This window comes from Aquarana catesbeiana, linkage group LG04, assembly GCF_042186555.1.
Source record: "Aquarana catesbeiana isolate 2022-GZ linkage group LG04, ASM4218655v1, whole genome shotgun sequence".
Taxonomy (NCBI): domain Eukaryota; kingdom Metazoa; phylum Chordata; class Amphibia; order Anura; family Ranidae; genus Aquarana; species Aquarana catesbeiana.
The window spans coordinates 150,337,082-150,353,984 of NC_133327.1; the positions used below are offsets into that span (position 1 = coordinate 150,337,082).

Here is a 16,903-nt window from a genome sequence, read left to right on the forward strand (position 1 = left end):
AAAGGAAAAATAAATTAACCAGTTTCATGCCTCTGGACAACTTTACTCGGCAGAAAATGTTACATTTTTGTGGCTTCAGTGTTTTGCATATATTTTCTAAAAACTAATAAAATAATAACTAATAAAATAAAAATATTTTTATTTCTTTTTAATCAAGCATATATGAAATATTCCATATATATTTTATATTTACCTCTTGCATCCAGAAGGCAGCAAACTTGAGGCTACTGCTTAAAGTCTACACCAGTTTGACTTTCTGCTATATTATCGAGTGTATTGATAAAAAATGCATAGTGGTTTGCCCGAGGAAAGTACATGTACTCTATTTGTGCAAATGGGGCAAAAAATAAAAATATTAGGCTTGTTCCTGTGCTGTAAGAATGTTGTTCATTGATTTGGAACTGAAAATACCATATTTGGTCAATAGAAAGTGCTAAGTATTATAGGAAGTGTACTGTATATTATATGTAGCAACATCTGATGGCTAAATGCAGTATTTTCCATTTTAATCAATAAAAAGTATTGATCCAATGTAAGAAATAACCTAATACCATTTGTTTTTGTGTCCTACTTGCACAGAACGCATGCACGGGCACATTAAATGGGCAAATTTAAAGTTAAAATGTTTTATAAACACACCCCTAGGTGTTATGCTTAAAGCGGAGTTCCACCCAAAAGGGGAACTTCCGCTTTAAGGACTCCTCGCCCCCTTACATTCCATATTTGGCATGTCATTTTTTTTGGGGGGGGGTGAGTACCTTCTTTTTAGAGGGACTTCCTGTCCCACTTCCTCCTTCCACTTCGACGGCTGCTCGACTCCTCCTCTCCCCCTAGGTGGCCCCTCCCTCCCTGCAATCTTCTGGGACATGTCACAGGTCCCAGAAGATTGCCTGGCCAATAGCAGAGCTCAGCGCGACTCATGCATATGCAGTGCACACCTGGCAGTGAAGCCGTAAGCTGTCAAGTCCCGGTGCCCACAGTTGCTATGACGGCGCCAAGGAGAGGAAAGGGGAGAGGAGCGAGGCTCCGGGCGGCCACATCGCTGGACCGTGGGACAGGTGAGTGTCTGTTTATTAATAGTCTGCAGCTACACTTTTTGCAGCTGCTGACTTTTAATAAACTAAAAAACGGGTGGAACTGGGCTTTAAGCCTGAATACCAGGAACTCCATAATTGAACAATAATGCATACTTACACTGGTCCAGCTTTGTGCAATTTAAGTATGCATATCTCATACCTGATAGGCTCCTGGGAAAGTTGAAAATCACTGTAGTAGTCAGTAGCCATTAACTTCTTGGTTCTGCTCAGGTTCTGTGTTTCCCCTCTGCACACTGACCACAGGTTATCGCTCGCTCAAGACTGCTAGCGTTCATAGAATACTTTGAATTTTCTTTATTATATGTGCATGGCTTTCTGTTCTCTGATTGGACACGATGGAGGGGAGAAGTGATGGATCAAATTCAACTATGGATGATCATGATTTAGCAGGAGGGTTAGGGAAGAATAATAGAAAGGGAAACAGAATAAGAAATTAAATTCACTTTTAATGTGCTTCAGTGTCCATGTAATGGTGGAATTTCTACTGAACACTAATCTACAAAGTATCCCTGACATTCGATGTTAGGAAGCTTGCTTGGATCGAGATCAAGTAATGCTTTATACAGTATAAGAGCTTTAGTTTCAGACTAGAGGAATTACACTGTTTGTATTTCATGTCTAATTCCTCATGTGTCTATATCCAGGTATGGTTTGGTCAGATGTGAAACGTCTCTGGTATGATGGCCTGGAAGATTTCCTGGAGGAATCTCGGAACCAGCTCAGCTTTGTGATGAATTCTTTGTACCTGGCAACCTTTACTCTGAAAATTGTGGCTCACAGTAAGGTGAGTTGTGTTCATGAATATTACTTTTTTCAATGCAGGCTCTGACCAGCAATCCATTAAGTATTGTATTGAAAAAGCTAAAAGATCTACATTCAACCTGGTGTTTGCTTGTGTCATGACAACAGATGACAGCTTCATTTTTTTAAAGGGAACTATAATGATTTTCAGTCAATCTGCTGTTTTCTTTATTTAATCATGGACACTGTAAACTTTTTTTTTTTATATCTGATTTTTTTATTATTATTTATTTATATATATTTTTTTTATATATACAATTTTTGTTAATAAAATTTTAAGAGAACACAGTAGTTGTCTCCTTTTGGGTAGACTGTCTCTCATTCTAACCTCCCATGCAGCAGTTCAGAGGCCGTTGCAGACAAGTTACTGCTCTGATTCATTAACTTGTGGCTACATTTCCGTTTGAGCTAATGAGCTTTGTAAACAAGAGGCCTTTTACAAGCAAAAATGAGGCGAAACTGAAAATAATGAAAGCTTCACTTCCTGGCTGGATATAAGAACATAAAATAATATATTTCATAATTACCTTTTTGATATATATATATATATATATATATATATATATATATATATATATATATATATATATATATATATATATACACAGTATCTCAAAAAAGTGAGTACACCCGTCAGATTTTTGCAAATATTTTATTATATCTTTTCATGTGACAACACTGAAGAAATTACACTTTGCTACAATGTAAAGTAGTGAGTGTACAGCTTGTATAACAGTGTAAATTTGCTGTCCACTCAAAATAACTCAACACACAGCCATTAATGTCTAAACTGCTGGCAACGAAAGCGAGTACACCCCTAAGTGAAATTGTCCAAATTGGGGCCAATTAGCCATCCCCCCCTCCCCGATGTTATGTAACTCGTTAGTGTTACAAGTTCTCAGGTGTGAATGGGGAGCAGGTGTGTTAAATTTGTTATCACTCTCTCATACTGGTCACTGGAAGTTCAACATGGCACCTCATGGCAAAGAACTCTCCGAGGATCTGAAAAAAAAGAATTGTTGCTCTACATAAAGATGGCCTAGGCTATAAGAAGATTGCAAAGACCCTGAAACTGAGCTGCAGCACGGTGGCCAAGACCATATAGTGGTTTAACAGGACAGGTTCCACTTAGAACAGGCCTTGCCATGGTCGACCAAAGAGGTTGCGTGCACGTGCTGAACATCATATCCAGAGGTTGTCGTTGAGAAATAGATGTAGGAGTGCTGCCAGCATTGCTGCAGAGGTTGAGGGGGTGGGGGTGTCAGCCTGTCAGTGCTCATACATCAAATTGGTCTGCATGGCTGTCGTCCCAGAAGGAAGCCTCTTCTAAAGATAATGCACAAGAAAGCCCGCAAACAGTTTGCTGAAGACAAGCAGACTAAGGACATGGATTACTGGAACCATGTCCTGTGGTCTGATGAGACCAAGATAAATGTATTTGGTTCAGATGGTCAAGCGTCTGCGTCGACAACCAGGTGAGAAGTACAAAGACAAGTGTGTCTTGCCTACAGTCAAGCATGGTGGTGGGAGTGTCATGGTCTGGGGCTGCATGAGTGCTGCTGGCACTGAGGAGCTACAGTTAATTGAGGGAACCATGAATGTCAACATGTACTGGGACATACTGGAGCAGAGCATGATCCCCTACCTTTGGAGACTGGGCTGCAGGGCAGTATTCCAACAGGATAACGACCCCAAACACACCTCCAAGACGACCACTGCCTTGCTAAAGAAGCTGAGGGTAAAGGTGATGGACTGGCCAAGCATGTCTCCAGACCTAAACCCTATTGAGCATCATCAAACGGATGGTGGAGGAGCGCAAGGTCTCTAACATCCACCAGCTCTGTAATGTCGTCATGAAGGAGTGGGAGAGGACTCCAGTATCAACCTGTGAAGCTCTGGTGAACTCCATGCCCAAGAGGGTTAAGGCATTGCTGGAAAATAATGGTGACCACACAAAATATTGACACTTTGGGCCCAATTTGGACATTTTCACTTAGGGGTGTAGTCACTTTTGCCAGCGGTTTAGACATTAATGGCTGTGTGTTGAGTTATTTTGAAGGGACAGCAAATTTACACTGTTATACAAGCTGTACACTCACTACTTTACATTGTAGCAAAGTGTCATTTCTTCAGGGTTGTCATATGAAAAGATATAATAAAATATTTACAAAAATGTGAGTTGTGTACTCACTTTTGTGAGATACTATATATATATATATATATATATATATATATATATATATATATTGTACAGGACGCCGTGGCTGGGTCCTGGAAGGACGCTATGTTTCCCCTCTGTTTGGACTGTGGTCCCTTTAAGGGAACAAAAAGGGTTAACTCACCTGTCAGAGGAAGTGGGTTTAAAACAAGACAGGAAGTTGGAGAGGGTGTGGAGGAGTGTAAAGGAGAATGTGGATGGTGGATGGTGTTTGTTATGGAGCAACAAAAGTGAATAGCAGTGTCCTGCCTGGAAGTCTCCTGCCAGGGGAAGCTACCTGCAACAGAAATTAAGGACTGTTTAACTGCGATAGCAGTTCTGGACTTTGCAAGTCGGTGAGACTAAAACCTTTTTCTTTTGTTGTAGCTGCTGTAAAGCTATTTAAGTTCAATAAATCTCCTTTTGAGTCAAAAGCCTGTGTCCTGCGATCTAGCTGGTCCCCCAAACATTACAAGTGGTGCTCGAATGCGGGCAGGACAGAGTAACAGGCATTTTTCTTGCTGTTTTTTTTTTTTTTTTTTTTTTTTGTGTATTGGACTTAAAACTGACATTTAAAGGGACAGTACAGTGGATTTATGTCCTGGGTTAAAGCCGCACAAACCCTGAAAGCTGAAGCAATGGAGGAGCTAATTAAACAGCTGTCCTTGGCTAATATACAAGCGCAGACTCGCCATGAGGTACAGCAAGAAAACACTCGCCTGTTGGTGGCCCAGTTGGCAGCCCAGCAAGCGACCCAGCAAGAGGTTATGCAGGCTCAAGTGACTGCCTTAAAAGAAGTAGTGCAGCAGCTTTCTCAGGGCCGTGAGCAAGCGGCTGTTGCCCCTGGCAACCAGGTGACCGTGAGGGCAAGCCATTTTTTGCAGAAATTGTCCCTGAGTGATGATGTAGAGGCATTTCTTGCTACATTTGAGAGGACGGCAGAGAGAGAAGGGTGGCCCCAGGACCAGTGGGCCGGCCTAATTGCTCCTTTCCTAACCGGAGATCCGCAAAAAGCCTACTTCGACCTGCCACCAGATCACGCTAAAGACTATCAAAAATTAAAGGCAGAAATATTGGCTCGTTTGGGGGTAACTACAGCTGTTCGGGCCCAACGAGTGCACCAATGGAAGTATCGTCCAGATCGTCCACCACGGTCTCAAATGCATGACCTGGTGCAACTGGTAAAAAAATGGCTGCAGCCCGAAATGTTGTCTGGCCTCCAAATCGTGGAGCGGGTCGTGCTGGACCGATACCTAAGGTCACTGCCAGACGACCTTCAACGGTGGGTCAGCCATGGAGACCCCAAAACAGTGAACCTCCTTGTCGAGATGGTAGAACGATACACAGTGGTGGAGGATCTGCTTGGCCCTACCAAGCGCCAAGGACCCAGTCTGCCACGGCCTATTCGTTCGACTGCTGCCCTTCGAAAGGACGTTCCCCGGAGCCCTGGAACCAACACCCCAGAAGGTCAAGAGTCACTCCCGATACCTTCTCAGCGACCTGTTCCTGTTCGGAGAGGAGGGGATGTACAATGTTGGCGATGTCATTCCTGGGGCCATACCCGGGCCCACTGCCCACTGCAAGAGGAGCCCATGGAATGCGGGGTTCTTCGGAGGGGGTCTTTTTATGCCCATAAAGCATGTACAACACATATCGATCTTGGAGAAGAGAAATTCGAGTGTGAAGTCCAAGTGAACCACCTCCCTGCCCGGGCTTTGCTGGACTCCGGAAGCATGGTAACCCTGATCCATCCTAGAGTGATTGGGAAGATCGGTCCGGTAAGAAAAACTTTACGGGTGGTGTGCATTCACGGGGACACTAGAGAGTACCCTCTCATCTCGGTGACCATCTCCGCAGCATGTGGCACTGGTACTCAAGAGGTGGGGGTGGTAAAAAACTTGGTACATGATGTTATCATAGGACGAGACTGTCCGTTATTTGCAAAACTGTGGGGACAAGGAGAACTACCTGAACGGTCCAGAGACTGGGGAGAAACTAGTCCCTCTGTTCCTGCGGTTGAGAGAAATAACCCTGAAATGCCGAATGTTCTTGAAAATGCTAATGATTTGGTTAATGGTGATGAAAGTAGTGCTGATGTTATTAAGGGTGTCAAAATGTGTGGTTCACAGACCTACCTGAACACTGAAGAGGGGGGGGAACCTTTCCCACTTCAGGTAATGCTGGGGGAAGAGGATGAGGAAGTGGCCGTTACCCCTGCCCTGCCGGATTTGGGTGTTCCGCAGGGGGCATTTGGTACTGCCCAGATGCAGGACCCCACTTTGGCCCATGCACGGGAACAGGTGGTAGTATTAAATGGGGTTCCCCAAGAGCCAGGTGCGAATGAGCGGTGGCCACACTTTGCAATATGTAATGAATTGCTTTATTGGGTTACCAAAGTGAGAGAAAATGTGGTAGAGCAATTATTGGTACCCCAACAGTATAGACGCAAGGTCCTGGACCTGGCCCATGATGATGTTTTAGGGGGACACCTGGGAGTTGAAAAGACGGAGGCACGGATCACCGACCGGTTTTACTGGCCAGGTCTGAAAGCAGAGGTAAGGAGATACTGTACCTCTTGTCCCACCTGTCAGTTGACCGCTCCGGTGACCCACTTCCGGAATCCTTTGGTCCCTCTGCCCATAATTGAGGTCCCATTTGAAAGGATAGCCATGGATATAGTAGGTCCCTTGGTGAAGTCGGCTCGAGGTCACTCCTACATACTGGTGATTCTCGACTATGCCACCCGATATCCTGAGGCGCTACCCCTGCGAAATACCTCCTCTAAGGCTATTGCCCGGGAATTATTCCAGTTGTTTACACGGACTGGTTTTCCCAAGGAAATACTAACGGACCAGGGCACCCCGTTTATGTCGAGAGTTATGGCCGACGTGTGTAAGCTCTTCCGGATTAAACAGCTGCGCACATCGGTCTACCATCCCCAAACGGATGGGTTAGTGGAACGCTTTAATAAGACCCTTAAATCTATGCTTAAGAGAGTTGTACAAAGGGATGGGAAAGACTGGGACTGTCTGTTACCAGCTCTCCTGTTTGCTATCCGGGAAGTGCCCCAGGCCTCCACTGGGTTTTCGCCCTTCGAGTTGGTATATGGGCGGAGACCTCGCGGACTACTGGATTTTGTTAAGGAGGAATGGGAAAGTGAACCTAGTCAGCATAAGAGTGTTCTTGAATATGTTTCCCAAATGCAGGAGAGGATCCGAACTGTGTTGCCACTAGTCAAGGAACATTTACAAAAAGCTCAGGAGGCTCAACGACGAGTCTATAATAGGGCTGCTAAAATAAGGAATTTCCAAGTGGGGGATCGAGTAGCGGTGTTGATTCCCACTGTGGAAAGTAAATTCTTAGCCAGGTGGCAAGGCCCCTTTGAAGTTGTAGAAAAAGTGGGAGAGGTGAATTATAAAATCCACCAACCGGGTAAGAGGAAACCCTATCAAATATATCATGTAAACTTGTTAAAGCCCTGGACAGAGAGGGAACCAGTGACCTCCCTGGCTAGTGCAAGATTGGAGCCTCGGGTTGGGGTGGAGAGTGTCCAAGTAGCAAATACCCTGTCTAAAACCCAAAGCCAGCAGGCAAAGGAGTTCTTGCAGAGAAATAAAGAAAAATTTTCAGACTTGCCAGGGCTCACGAGTACCATAGAGCATGATATCATCACGGAACCAGGAGTCAAAGTTTTTGTCCGGCCCTACCGCATCCCAGAGGCCCAAAGGAAGGCTGTTTCAGAGGAAGTGAAGAAGATGTTAGACCTGGAGATTATTGAGGAATCGCAGAGTGAGTGGTCGAGCCCGATTGTGTTGGTACCGAAGCCCAACGGGACTCTGCGATTCTGCAATGATTTTCGGAAACTTAATGAAGTTTCACGGTTTGATGCCTACCCCATGCCCCGGGTAGATGAGCTTATTGAGAGACTAGGTCCAGCCAGGTATATCACTACATTAGACCTTACCAAGGGATATTGGCAAATCCCGTTGACTAAGGCTGCTAGAGAGAAAACTGCTTTTTCTACCCCAGAGGGGAGTTTTCAGTACAAAAGGATGCCTTTTGGATTGCAAACTGCTCCAGCCACATTCCAGCGAGCAATGGATAGGATTTTACGACCTCACCAGAAATATGCCTCAGTGTACTTGGACGACATAGTCATTTTTAGCAGAGACTGGGAATCACACTTGCCCAAAGTCCAGGCAGTGCTGGACTCTCTTTGGAAGGAGGGGTTTACAATAAACCCTGAAAAATGTGCTTTGGGAATGGAGGAGGTGAAATACCTGGGCTATATCGTGGGTAGAGGGGTGGTGAAACCTCAGGTCAGCAAGGTAGAGGCTATACAGAGTTGGCCCCGTCCCCTCACAAAAAAGCAGGTACGTGCATTCTTGGGCATGGTGGGATACTACAGGAGGTTTGTACCCAACTTTGCCACGTTGGCGGCTCCATTGACCGATCTGACTAAGGGTCGGAAATCGGTCATGGTGGAGTGGAATGCAGACGCTGAGAAGGCCTTTTTGGAGCTCAAGTCGGCACTGTGCCAACACCCTGTCCTGGTAGCACCCAATTTTTCAAAAGAGTTTGTTGTCCAAACTGATGCTTCTGATGTAGGATTGGGAGCGGTGTTGTCACAGGTTATTAATGGAGAGGAGCACCCGGTAGTCTTCCTCAGTAGGAAGTTAACACCAGCGGAAAAAAACTACGCTATAATTGAACGAGAGTGTCTGGCCATTAAGTGGGCTCTGGAATCCCTCAGATATTACCTTTTGGGGAGGAAGTTTAGGCTGATTTCTGACCATGCCCCTTTAACATGGTTGAGACAGGGTAAAGGGAATAATGCCAGGGTTACTCGGTGGTTCCTGGCACTCCAGGAATTTAAATTTGTAGTGGAGCATAGGCCCGGGAGACTGCATCAAAATGCAGATGCCCTCTCCCGAGTCCATTGTTTGAGCTCCACTGTTGCCTCCACCTCCATGGCGTTGGGGCACAGGGGGGGGATATGTACAGGACACCGTGGCTGGGTCCTGGAAGGACGCTATGTTTCCCCTCTGTTTGGACTGTGGTCCCTTTAAGGGAACAAAAAGGGTTAACTCACCTGTCAGAGGAAGTGGGTTTAAAACAAGACAGGAAGTTGGAGAGGGTGTGGAGGAGTGTAAAGGAGAATGTGGATGGTGTTTGTTGTGGAGCAACAAAAGTGAATAGCAGTGTCCTGCCTGGAAGTCTCCTGCCAGGGGAAGCTACCTGCAACAGAAATTAAGGACTGTTTAACTGCGATAGCAGTTCTGGACTTTGCAAGTCGGTGAGACTAAAACCTTTTTCTTTTGTTGTAGCTGCTGTAAAGCTATTTAAGTTCAATAAATCTCCTTTTGAGTCAAAAGCCTGTGTCCTGCGATCTAGCTGGTCCCCCAAACATTACTATATATAACATTACTATATATATATATATATATATATATATATATATATATATATATATATATATATATATATATATATAATTTTTTTTTTTTTTTTTTTTTAATCTTGACATTGTAAATTTGTAAAAAAAGCCACTATATTCCGTTTAATTACTGGGTGAGTGATGAGTGATGGGGCTTAAATACGGTTCTGTAGCTTAATCAAAAGTTTTTCTTAGCACACTCTTAGATAAGCCAACATGTTGAAAAGTCAGTTTGCAATCTAGAAACTGTATGGATGAAGAGGACAAAATATTCTCCCAGTGTGTACTGCTTCACTTTTCAGTTGAACCTGGGAGGAAATCACAGTAATTCAGCTAATGCAAGGGACAAATAGCAGATGTCTGGTCACCTTGTGCTATTGGTGACACATCAGCCTGTCTGCAGCTAAGAAAATTAGTATTAGTGGCATGGGTTCCTACAAAATGCTCAGCCTCAATCAGCCCTGCAGGCAATTCTTGTTCCTGATTATGAGCAGGAAAGAAAACAGATAACCATGCAATCTCTACTGACTGCTTTATGGTGGCCACATACATTTAGATTTTATTATCTGATTATTAATTGATGTGCGATTCAATCAAAAAGGTCAAATCTGCAAACAATCAAATAGCCACAACTTCCCTTTTGATCAATTTTGACGTAATCTAGATTAGATTCGATCACATTGAGTCAATCATCCAGGGAGGAAAATTATTACGTTGCTTATGAATACAATCGTGTTTCAATCAATCAGATTATGAAATTACATATTGGAAACAGAAGAAATTATAATTTATGATTGCAAATTATGATCATATCTTAACTATCAATTGAAATCCACTTAATCATGTGTGGTATATTAATTGAATGTGGTGTCAACTATAAATTGATTGTTCCTATTGGAAATGATTGATTGGAAAAGATATTGATCATTTATTAAAGTGTGTGTGGCCACCATTAGTCTCATTCAGGATTGCAAGGCTGAGGCTATGCATTACATAGTCAGAGATGTCAAACTGGGGGAATCATTTACAGAGTGATAGGAAAGTAGCATGAATTGCAGAAAAAAAACTGGGAGTGGCTAAATTGTTTAAGGGGAGTGGCTTAAAAAGGGAATTTACGAATGCACACAATAAAAAGTTAGACATTGAGCAGATAATGTATATGAAAGGAAACTGTGCAGTGCTGTTAGCAAATAACAACAGATACCATACAAGATCATTTTAAGGGTGCAGAAATAATAACTTATGCTAAGAACTACACTCAGCATACAGAAAAACAGATGTGGTACTGTGCATCATCTATACCACAACAGACAGGGCCGGATTTGCCACAAGGCCACCAAGGCCAGGCCTCGGGACGGCAGTGGTGTAGGGGCGGCGCCGCTCCTGCAACGACTTCGCGGCCGCCCCCCCTTTCGTGCTGCCCATTAAAGTCTATTATGGGCACTAGTGCCTATAGAAAAGATGGCCGCGAGCCGACCACGCAACTGCGCATGCGCCGTTCCGAAGCCGGCCGGGCTCGGGAAAGCTCGTAAGCGCTCGGCCGGGCGGCGCATGCGCAGTAGCGTGATTGCGCCGCCCGGCGCCATTTTTGAAAAAATTGAGAGTAGCTAGTAATGTCAGCGGTGCGGCGGCGGGGGAGAGAAATGACATCCGCCCTCCTCCTTCTGATGGCAGGCAGCATGGCAAGGGACATCCCAATCTGGTGGCAAGTGACATCCCCATCTGGTGGCAAGTGACATCCCCATCTGGTGGCAGGCATGGTGGCAAGTGACATCCCCATCTGGTGGCAGGCATAGTGGCAAGTGACATCCCCATCTGGTGGCAGGCATAGTGGCAAGTGACATCCCCATCTGGTGGCAGGCATGGTGGCAAGTGACATCCCCATCTGGTGGCAGGCATGGTGGCAAGTGACATCCCCATCTGGTGGCAGGCATAGTGGCAAGTGACATCCCCATCTGGTGGCAGGCATGGTGGCAAGTGACATCCCCATCTGGTGGCAGGCATGGCGGCAAGTGACATCCCCATCTGGTGCCAGGCATAGCGGCAAGTGACAAGAGATGGTGGCAAGTGACACGCTCAGGGCTCCCAATGATTCTGCATTATGGTGAGTTGAACTATTTCAGTTTATATTACAATGTAATGATAGAAATAATGTGTTTCAATCATCCTGACACCATAACAACCATGGTGCCGGGGATGATTGAAGCACTAACACCAGCCATTGCCTTGAAAATTTGCCTGCGAAAAATCCTTACCCCTCGCGCGCTTACCCTGAAGTATTTTTAGTCTGTACAATTAAAGCCAGTTATTTTCAGTGTTCTCGTGTGTGGAGATATGTTTTTAATTGATCTATTGTAGAAGTCATCGATAAAGGACATGGTGTGTGTGTATGTGTGTGTGTGTGGGGGGGCGGCATTGAAGGACCCGGCCTTGGGGCGGCAAAGGGAGTAAATCCGGGCCTGACAACAGATACTGAGAATTTCACTCAGCATACGTTAAGGCATAAAGAGGTGACACAGTGATGGATCACCTTTAAGTATGAAGTAAAAAAACAGACTTATAGTGCCTTGAAAAAGTATTCATACCCCTTGAAGTTTTCCACATTTTGTCATGTTACAACCAAAAACTTAAATGTATCTTATTGGGATAATATGTGATAGACCAACGCAAAGTGGCACATAATTGTGAAGTGGAAGGAAAATGATAAATGGTTTTCAATTTTTTTTACAAATAAATATGTGAAAAGTGTGGCGTGTATTTGTATTCAGCCCCCTTTACTCTACTCTGATACCCACAACTAAAATCTAGTGGAACCAATTGCCTTTAGAAGTCACCTAGTAAATAGAGTCCACCTGTGTGTAATTTACTCTCAGTGTAAATTCAGCTGTTCTGTGACGCCCTCAGAGGTTTGTTAGAGAACCTTAGTGAAAAAACAGCATCATAAAGGACAATGAACACACCAGAGAGGTCAGAGATAAAGTTGTGGGGAAGTTTAAAGCAGGGTTAGGTTATAACAAAATATCCCAAGCTTTGAACATCTCACGGAGCACTGTTCAATCCATCATCCCAAAATGCAAAGAGTATGGCACAACTGCAAACCTACCAAGACATGGCCATCCACCTAAACTGACAGGCCGGGCGAGGAGAGCATTAATCAGAGAAGCGGCCAAGAAGCCCATGGTAACTCTGGAGGAGCTGCAGAGATCCACAGCTCAGGTGGGAGAATCTGTCCACAGGACAACTATTAGTTGTGCACTCCACAAATCTGGCCTTTATGGAGGAGTGGCAAGAAGAAAGTCATTGTTGAAAGAAAGTCATAAGAAGTCCCGTTTTCAGTTTGCGAGAAGCCATGTGGGGGACACAGCAAACATGTGGAAGAAGGTGCTCTGGTCAGATGAGACCAAAATTGAACTTTTTGGCCTAAAAGCAAAACGCTTGATGTGGCGGAAAACTAACACTGCACATCACCCTGAACACACCATCTCCACTGTGAAACATGGTGGTGGCAGCATCATGTTGTGAGGACGCTTTTTTTCAGCAGGGACAGGGAAGCTGGTCAGAGTTAATGGGAAGATGGATCGAGCCAAATACAGGACAATCTTTGAAGAAAACCTGTTAGAGTCTGCAAAAGACTTGAGACTGCGGCAGAGGTCCAGGACAACGATCCAAAACATACAACCAGAGCTACAATAGAATGGTTTAAATCGGGGGTCTGCAACCAGTAGATTGCGTTCTACCAGTAACTTGTGGACAGGTGACTGGTAGATCGCGGTCTGGGCTTGCTGACCCGCCATCCCAGACCATCAAACAGAGTGCATTACTAAAGGAATACTTCTAACGTTGGAGCTGTAATAGAGAGCAAGAGCCGCATAAGCCGATGCCTCCTCTGTAATGCTGGATCCTGTCCCATATGGAGTGATATCAACTGCACTCCACCTCTTATCCCGGCTAGCAGTCTCCAGAGTGGTGCCAGCAGCAGGAAAGAAGAGATCTTCAGGTCAGTGTGAAGCAATACACTGGACATAATAACATAGGGCTGCTTTCACACTGATTTGCTACTGTTTCCCCACACCGCGGGTGCAGTGCAGTGTACTTGCAGCTTTCCTGCAGGTTTGCTGCGCTTAGCCATAGGCTTCTTTTATATCCTGCGAGTTTTGTGCACTTTCTGAAAGCAAATCACACCTACAGGAAATAATAGAAGTCTATGGCAAAGTGCAGGTAACCCAGGAAAGTCGCAAATGCACTGTGCTGCACTAGTGGTGAAGGTAAACCACAGCACATCAGTGTGAAAGCAGCCTTATAGGGGTCTCAGAACAGTAAGGGTTCATTCACATTTTCAGATTTGGGGTGGTATGTTTTTATTATCAATAATAGTGCAAAGATCTTGTGAGCCACAGACGGATTGATGCCTATAATGTGAATTCTCAAACCTTAATCAGATGCACACACTAACCACGTTTCATACCGTGTATGTGACCAAATGAAATAAATAAATGTGTATGCGCTAAAAAATGTAAATGCGTGATGAAAAAAATATGATAAATATATACAATATTGATAAGCAATTAAGATAAAAAATAAGATATACAATATTGATAAGCAATAAACAGTGTCAATCGCCTGTGAGAAAAGTGACTAAAATACACAACTAAATATATAAATAAGTAGCAGCATGCGACATGCAAAAATGTGAAAAAATTCAGGTGCTACTTAATAAATGAAGTGTCCAATAATTCAGTCCAAATCAATTCATAAGAATATAAGAGTCAAAGTGCAAAATAGTGTCCAAAAAAAATTTGGCATTCCTCATGCTCTTCTTAAAAGATGTGCAAATTATGGCATGCTTCAGTGCCCTCCAATGACCCCCAATGGTTAATGCGCTCACCTTAGAGCGTGCGACACAGTGGTTAAACAGTGTCAAAACACGCATTATGCCGCGTACACACGGTCGGACTTTCTATCCTACTTGGTCCGGCACACTTTCCGACGGACTTTGTCCGCCAGGTGCGCCGGACTTTAAAACGGACGGACTTGCCCACACACGCCCGGACTTTCCGGCGGGCTAAGTCCGCCCGTCTTTCCGACGGACTTTCGCCGGAGTTCCGGCGGACTTTCAGAATGAACGGACTTGCCCACACACGGACAAGTCCGTTCATTTTGAACGTGACTCAGGTGCGACGGGACTGGAAAAGGATGTCAATCTTGCCGCTTTTATCGGCGAGATTGACACCTTGCGAGCCCCGTCGCGGGGCATACCAGGCCCTTAGGTCTGGTATGGATTATAAAGGGAACCCCCTACGCCGAAAAAACGGCGTGGGGTCCCCCCTAAAATCCATACCAGACCCCCATCCGAGCACGCAGCCTGGCCGGTCAGGAAAGGGGGTGGGGACGAGCGAGCGCCCCCCCTCCTGAACCGTACCAGGCCACATGCCCTCAACATGGGGGGTGGGTGCTTTGGGGGAGGGGGGCCGCCCTGCGGGCCCCCCCACCCCAAAGCACCTTGTCCCCATGTTGATGAGGACAAGGGCCTCTTCCCGACAACCCTGGCCGTTGGTTGTCGGGGTCTGCGGGCGGGGGCTTATCGGAATCTGGGAGCCCCCTTTAATAAGGGGGCCCCCAGATCCCGGCCCCCCACCCTATGTGAATGAGTATGGGGTACATGGTACCCCTACCCATTCACCTAGGGAAAAAGTGTAAGTAATAAAACACACTACACAGATTTTTAAAATATTTTATTAAACAGCTCCGGGGGGGATCTTCCTCCGGCTTCGGGGGTCTTCTTCCGGCTTCGGGGGTCCCTCCGCTTCATCTTCTCCTGGCGTCCGGTTGGTTCTTCTCCGCTCTCTTCTCTCCAGTTCTTCGGCCGGCTCCTCTGCTGTCTTCAGGTAGCTCTCTTGCCAGCAGAGGTCCGGACTTCTTGTCTTCTCTTCTCCAGATGTTGAAACGACGCTCTCTCCGGCTGGACTGCTCTCCGAGGGCTGCGTTGTGACTTATATAGGCGGAGACCCCGCCCCCTTTTGATGTCACAGTCCCTGGGCATGCTGGGACTGTGACGTTTTAGGGGGCGTGGTCAACATCACCCAGTGACCACGCCCCCTAAAATGTCACAGTCCCAGCATGCCCAGGGACTGTGACATCAAAAGGGGGCGGGGTCTCCGCCTATATAAGTCACAACGCAGTCCTCGGAGAGCAGTCCAGCCGGAGAGAGCGTCGTGTCAGCATCTGGAGAAGAGAAGAAGACAAGAAGTCCGGACCTCTGCTGGCAAGAGAGCTACCTGAAGACAGCAGAGGAGCCGGCCGAAGAACTGGAGAGAAGAGAGCGGAGAAGAACCAACCGGACGCCGGGAGAAGATGAAGCGGAGGGACCCCCGAAGCCGGAAGAAGACCCCCGAAGCCGGAGGAAGATCCCCCCCCCCCCCCGGAGCTGTTTAATAAAATATTTTAAAAACCTGTGTAGTGTGTTTTATTACTTACACTTTTTCCCTAGGTGAATGGGTAGGGGTACCATGTACCCCATACTCATTCACATAGGGTGGGGGGCCGGGATCTGGGGGCCCCCTTATTAAAGGGGGCTCCCAGATTCCGATAAGCCCCCGCCCGCAGACCCCGACAACCAACGGCCAGGGTTGTCGGGAAGAGGCCCTTGTCCTCATCAACATGGGGACAAGGTGCTTTGGGGTGGGGGGCCGCAGGGTGGCCCCCCTCCCCCAAAGCACCCACCCCCCATGTTGAGGGCATGTGGCCTGGTACGGTTCAGGAGGGGGGGGGCGCTCGCTCGTCCCCACCCCCTTTCCTGACCGGCCAGGCTGCGTGCTCGGATCGGGGTCTGGTATGGATTTTAGGGGGGACCCCACGCCGTTTTTTCGGCGTAGGGGGTTCCCTTTATAATCCATACCAGACCTAAGGGCCTGGTATGCCCCGCGCTCGCCGCAATAGGAAAATTTGTTTTTCCTATTGCAGCGAGCGCGAGATGCAATACCCTGCCCCCGTGTCGTATCTGGTCCGTCGGACCAGCATACACACGAGCGGGCTTTCCGTCGGACCAGCACACACACGAGCGGACTTTCCGCCCGAAACGGAGTCCGGCGGAAAGATTTAAAACTTTCTTCAAATCTAGGTCCGGCGGGCTTTTGGGAAAAAGTCCGCCGGAAAAGTCCGCCGGCGCCCACACACGGGCGGATTGTCCGGCACACTCTGGTCCGCCGGACCAAGTATGCCGGAAAGTCCGACCGTGTGTACGCGGCATTAGAGCCACTCCAGGGCTCATACATGGACTGCTGATAATGATCTGTATCTCGCTCAAATGGTGACATATATGAAAGAAAGGAGACTACATAGCATAATACCGCCAGGGATTTATTAAAAAGCCAT

The 16,903-nt window shown here is 46.3% G+C and overlaps 1 protein-coding gene across 3 annotated transcripts in view; it reads left to right on the forward strand.

Annotated features, from left to right (window-relative positions):
• The window catches only part of TRPC1 (transient receptor potential cation channel subfamily C member 1), a 214,791-nt gene that overhangs the window by 69,960 nt on the left and 127,928 nt on the right, over window positions 1-16,903 (forward strand). For all 3 annotated transcript variants that reach the window (XM_073625879.1, XM_073625876.1, XM_073625877.1), the window contains one exon: window positions 1,742-1,881. In XM_073625879.1, coding sequence (XP_073481980.1) covers window positions 1,742-1,881 — 140 coding nt within the window. The remainder of the gene's footprint in view (window positions 1-1,741; window positions 1,882-16,903) is intronic.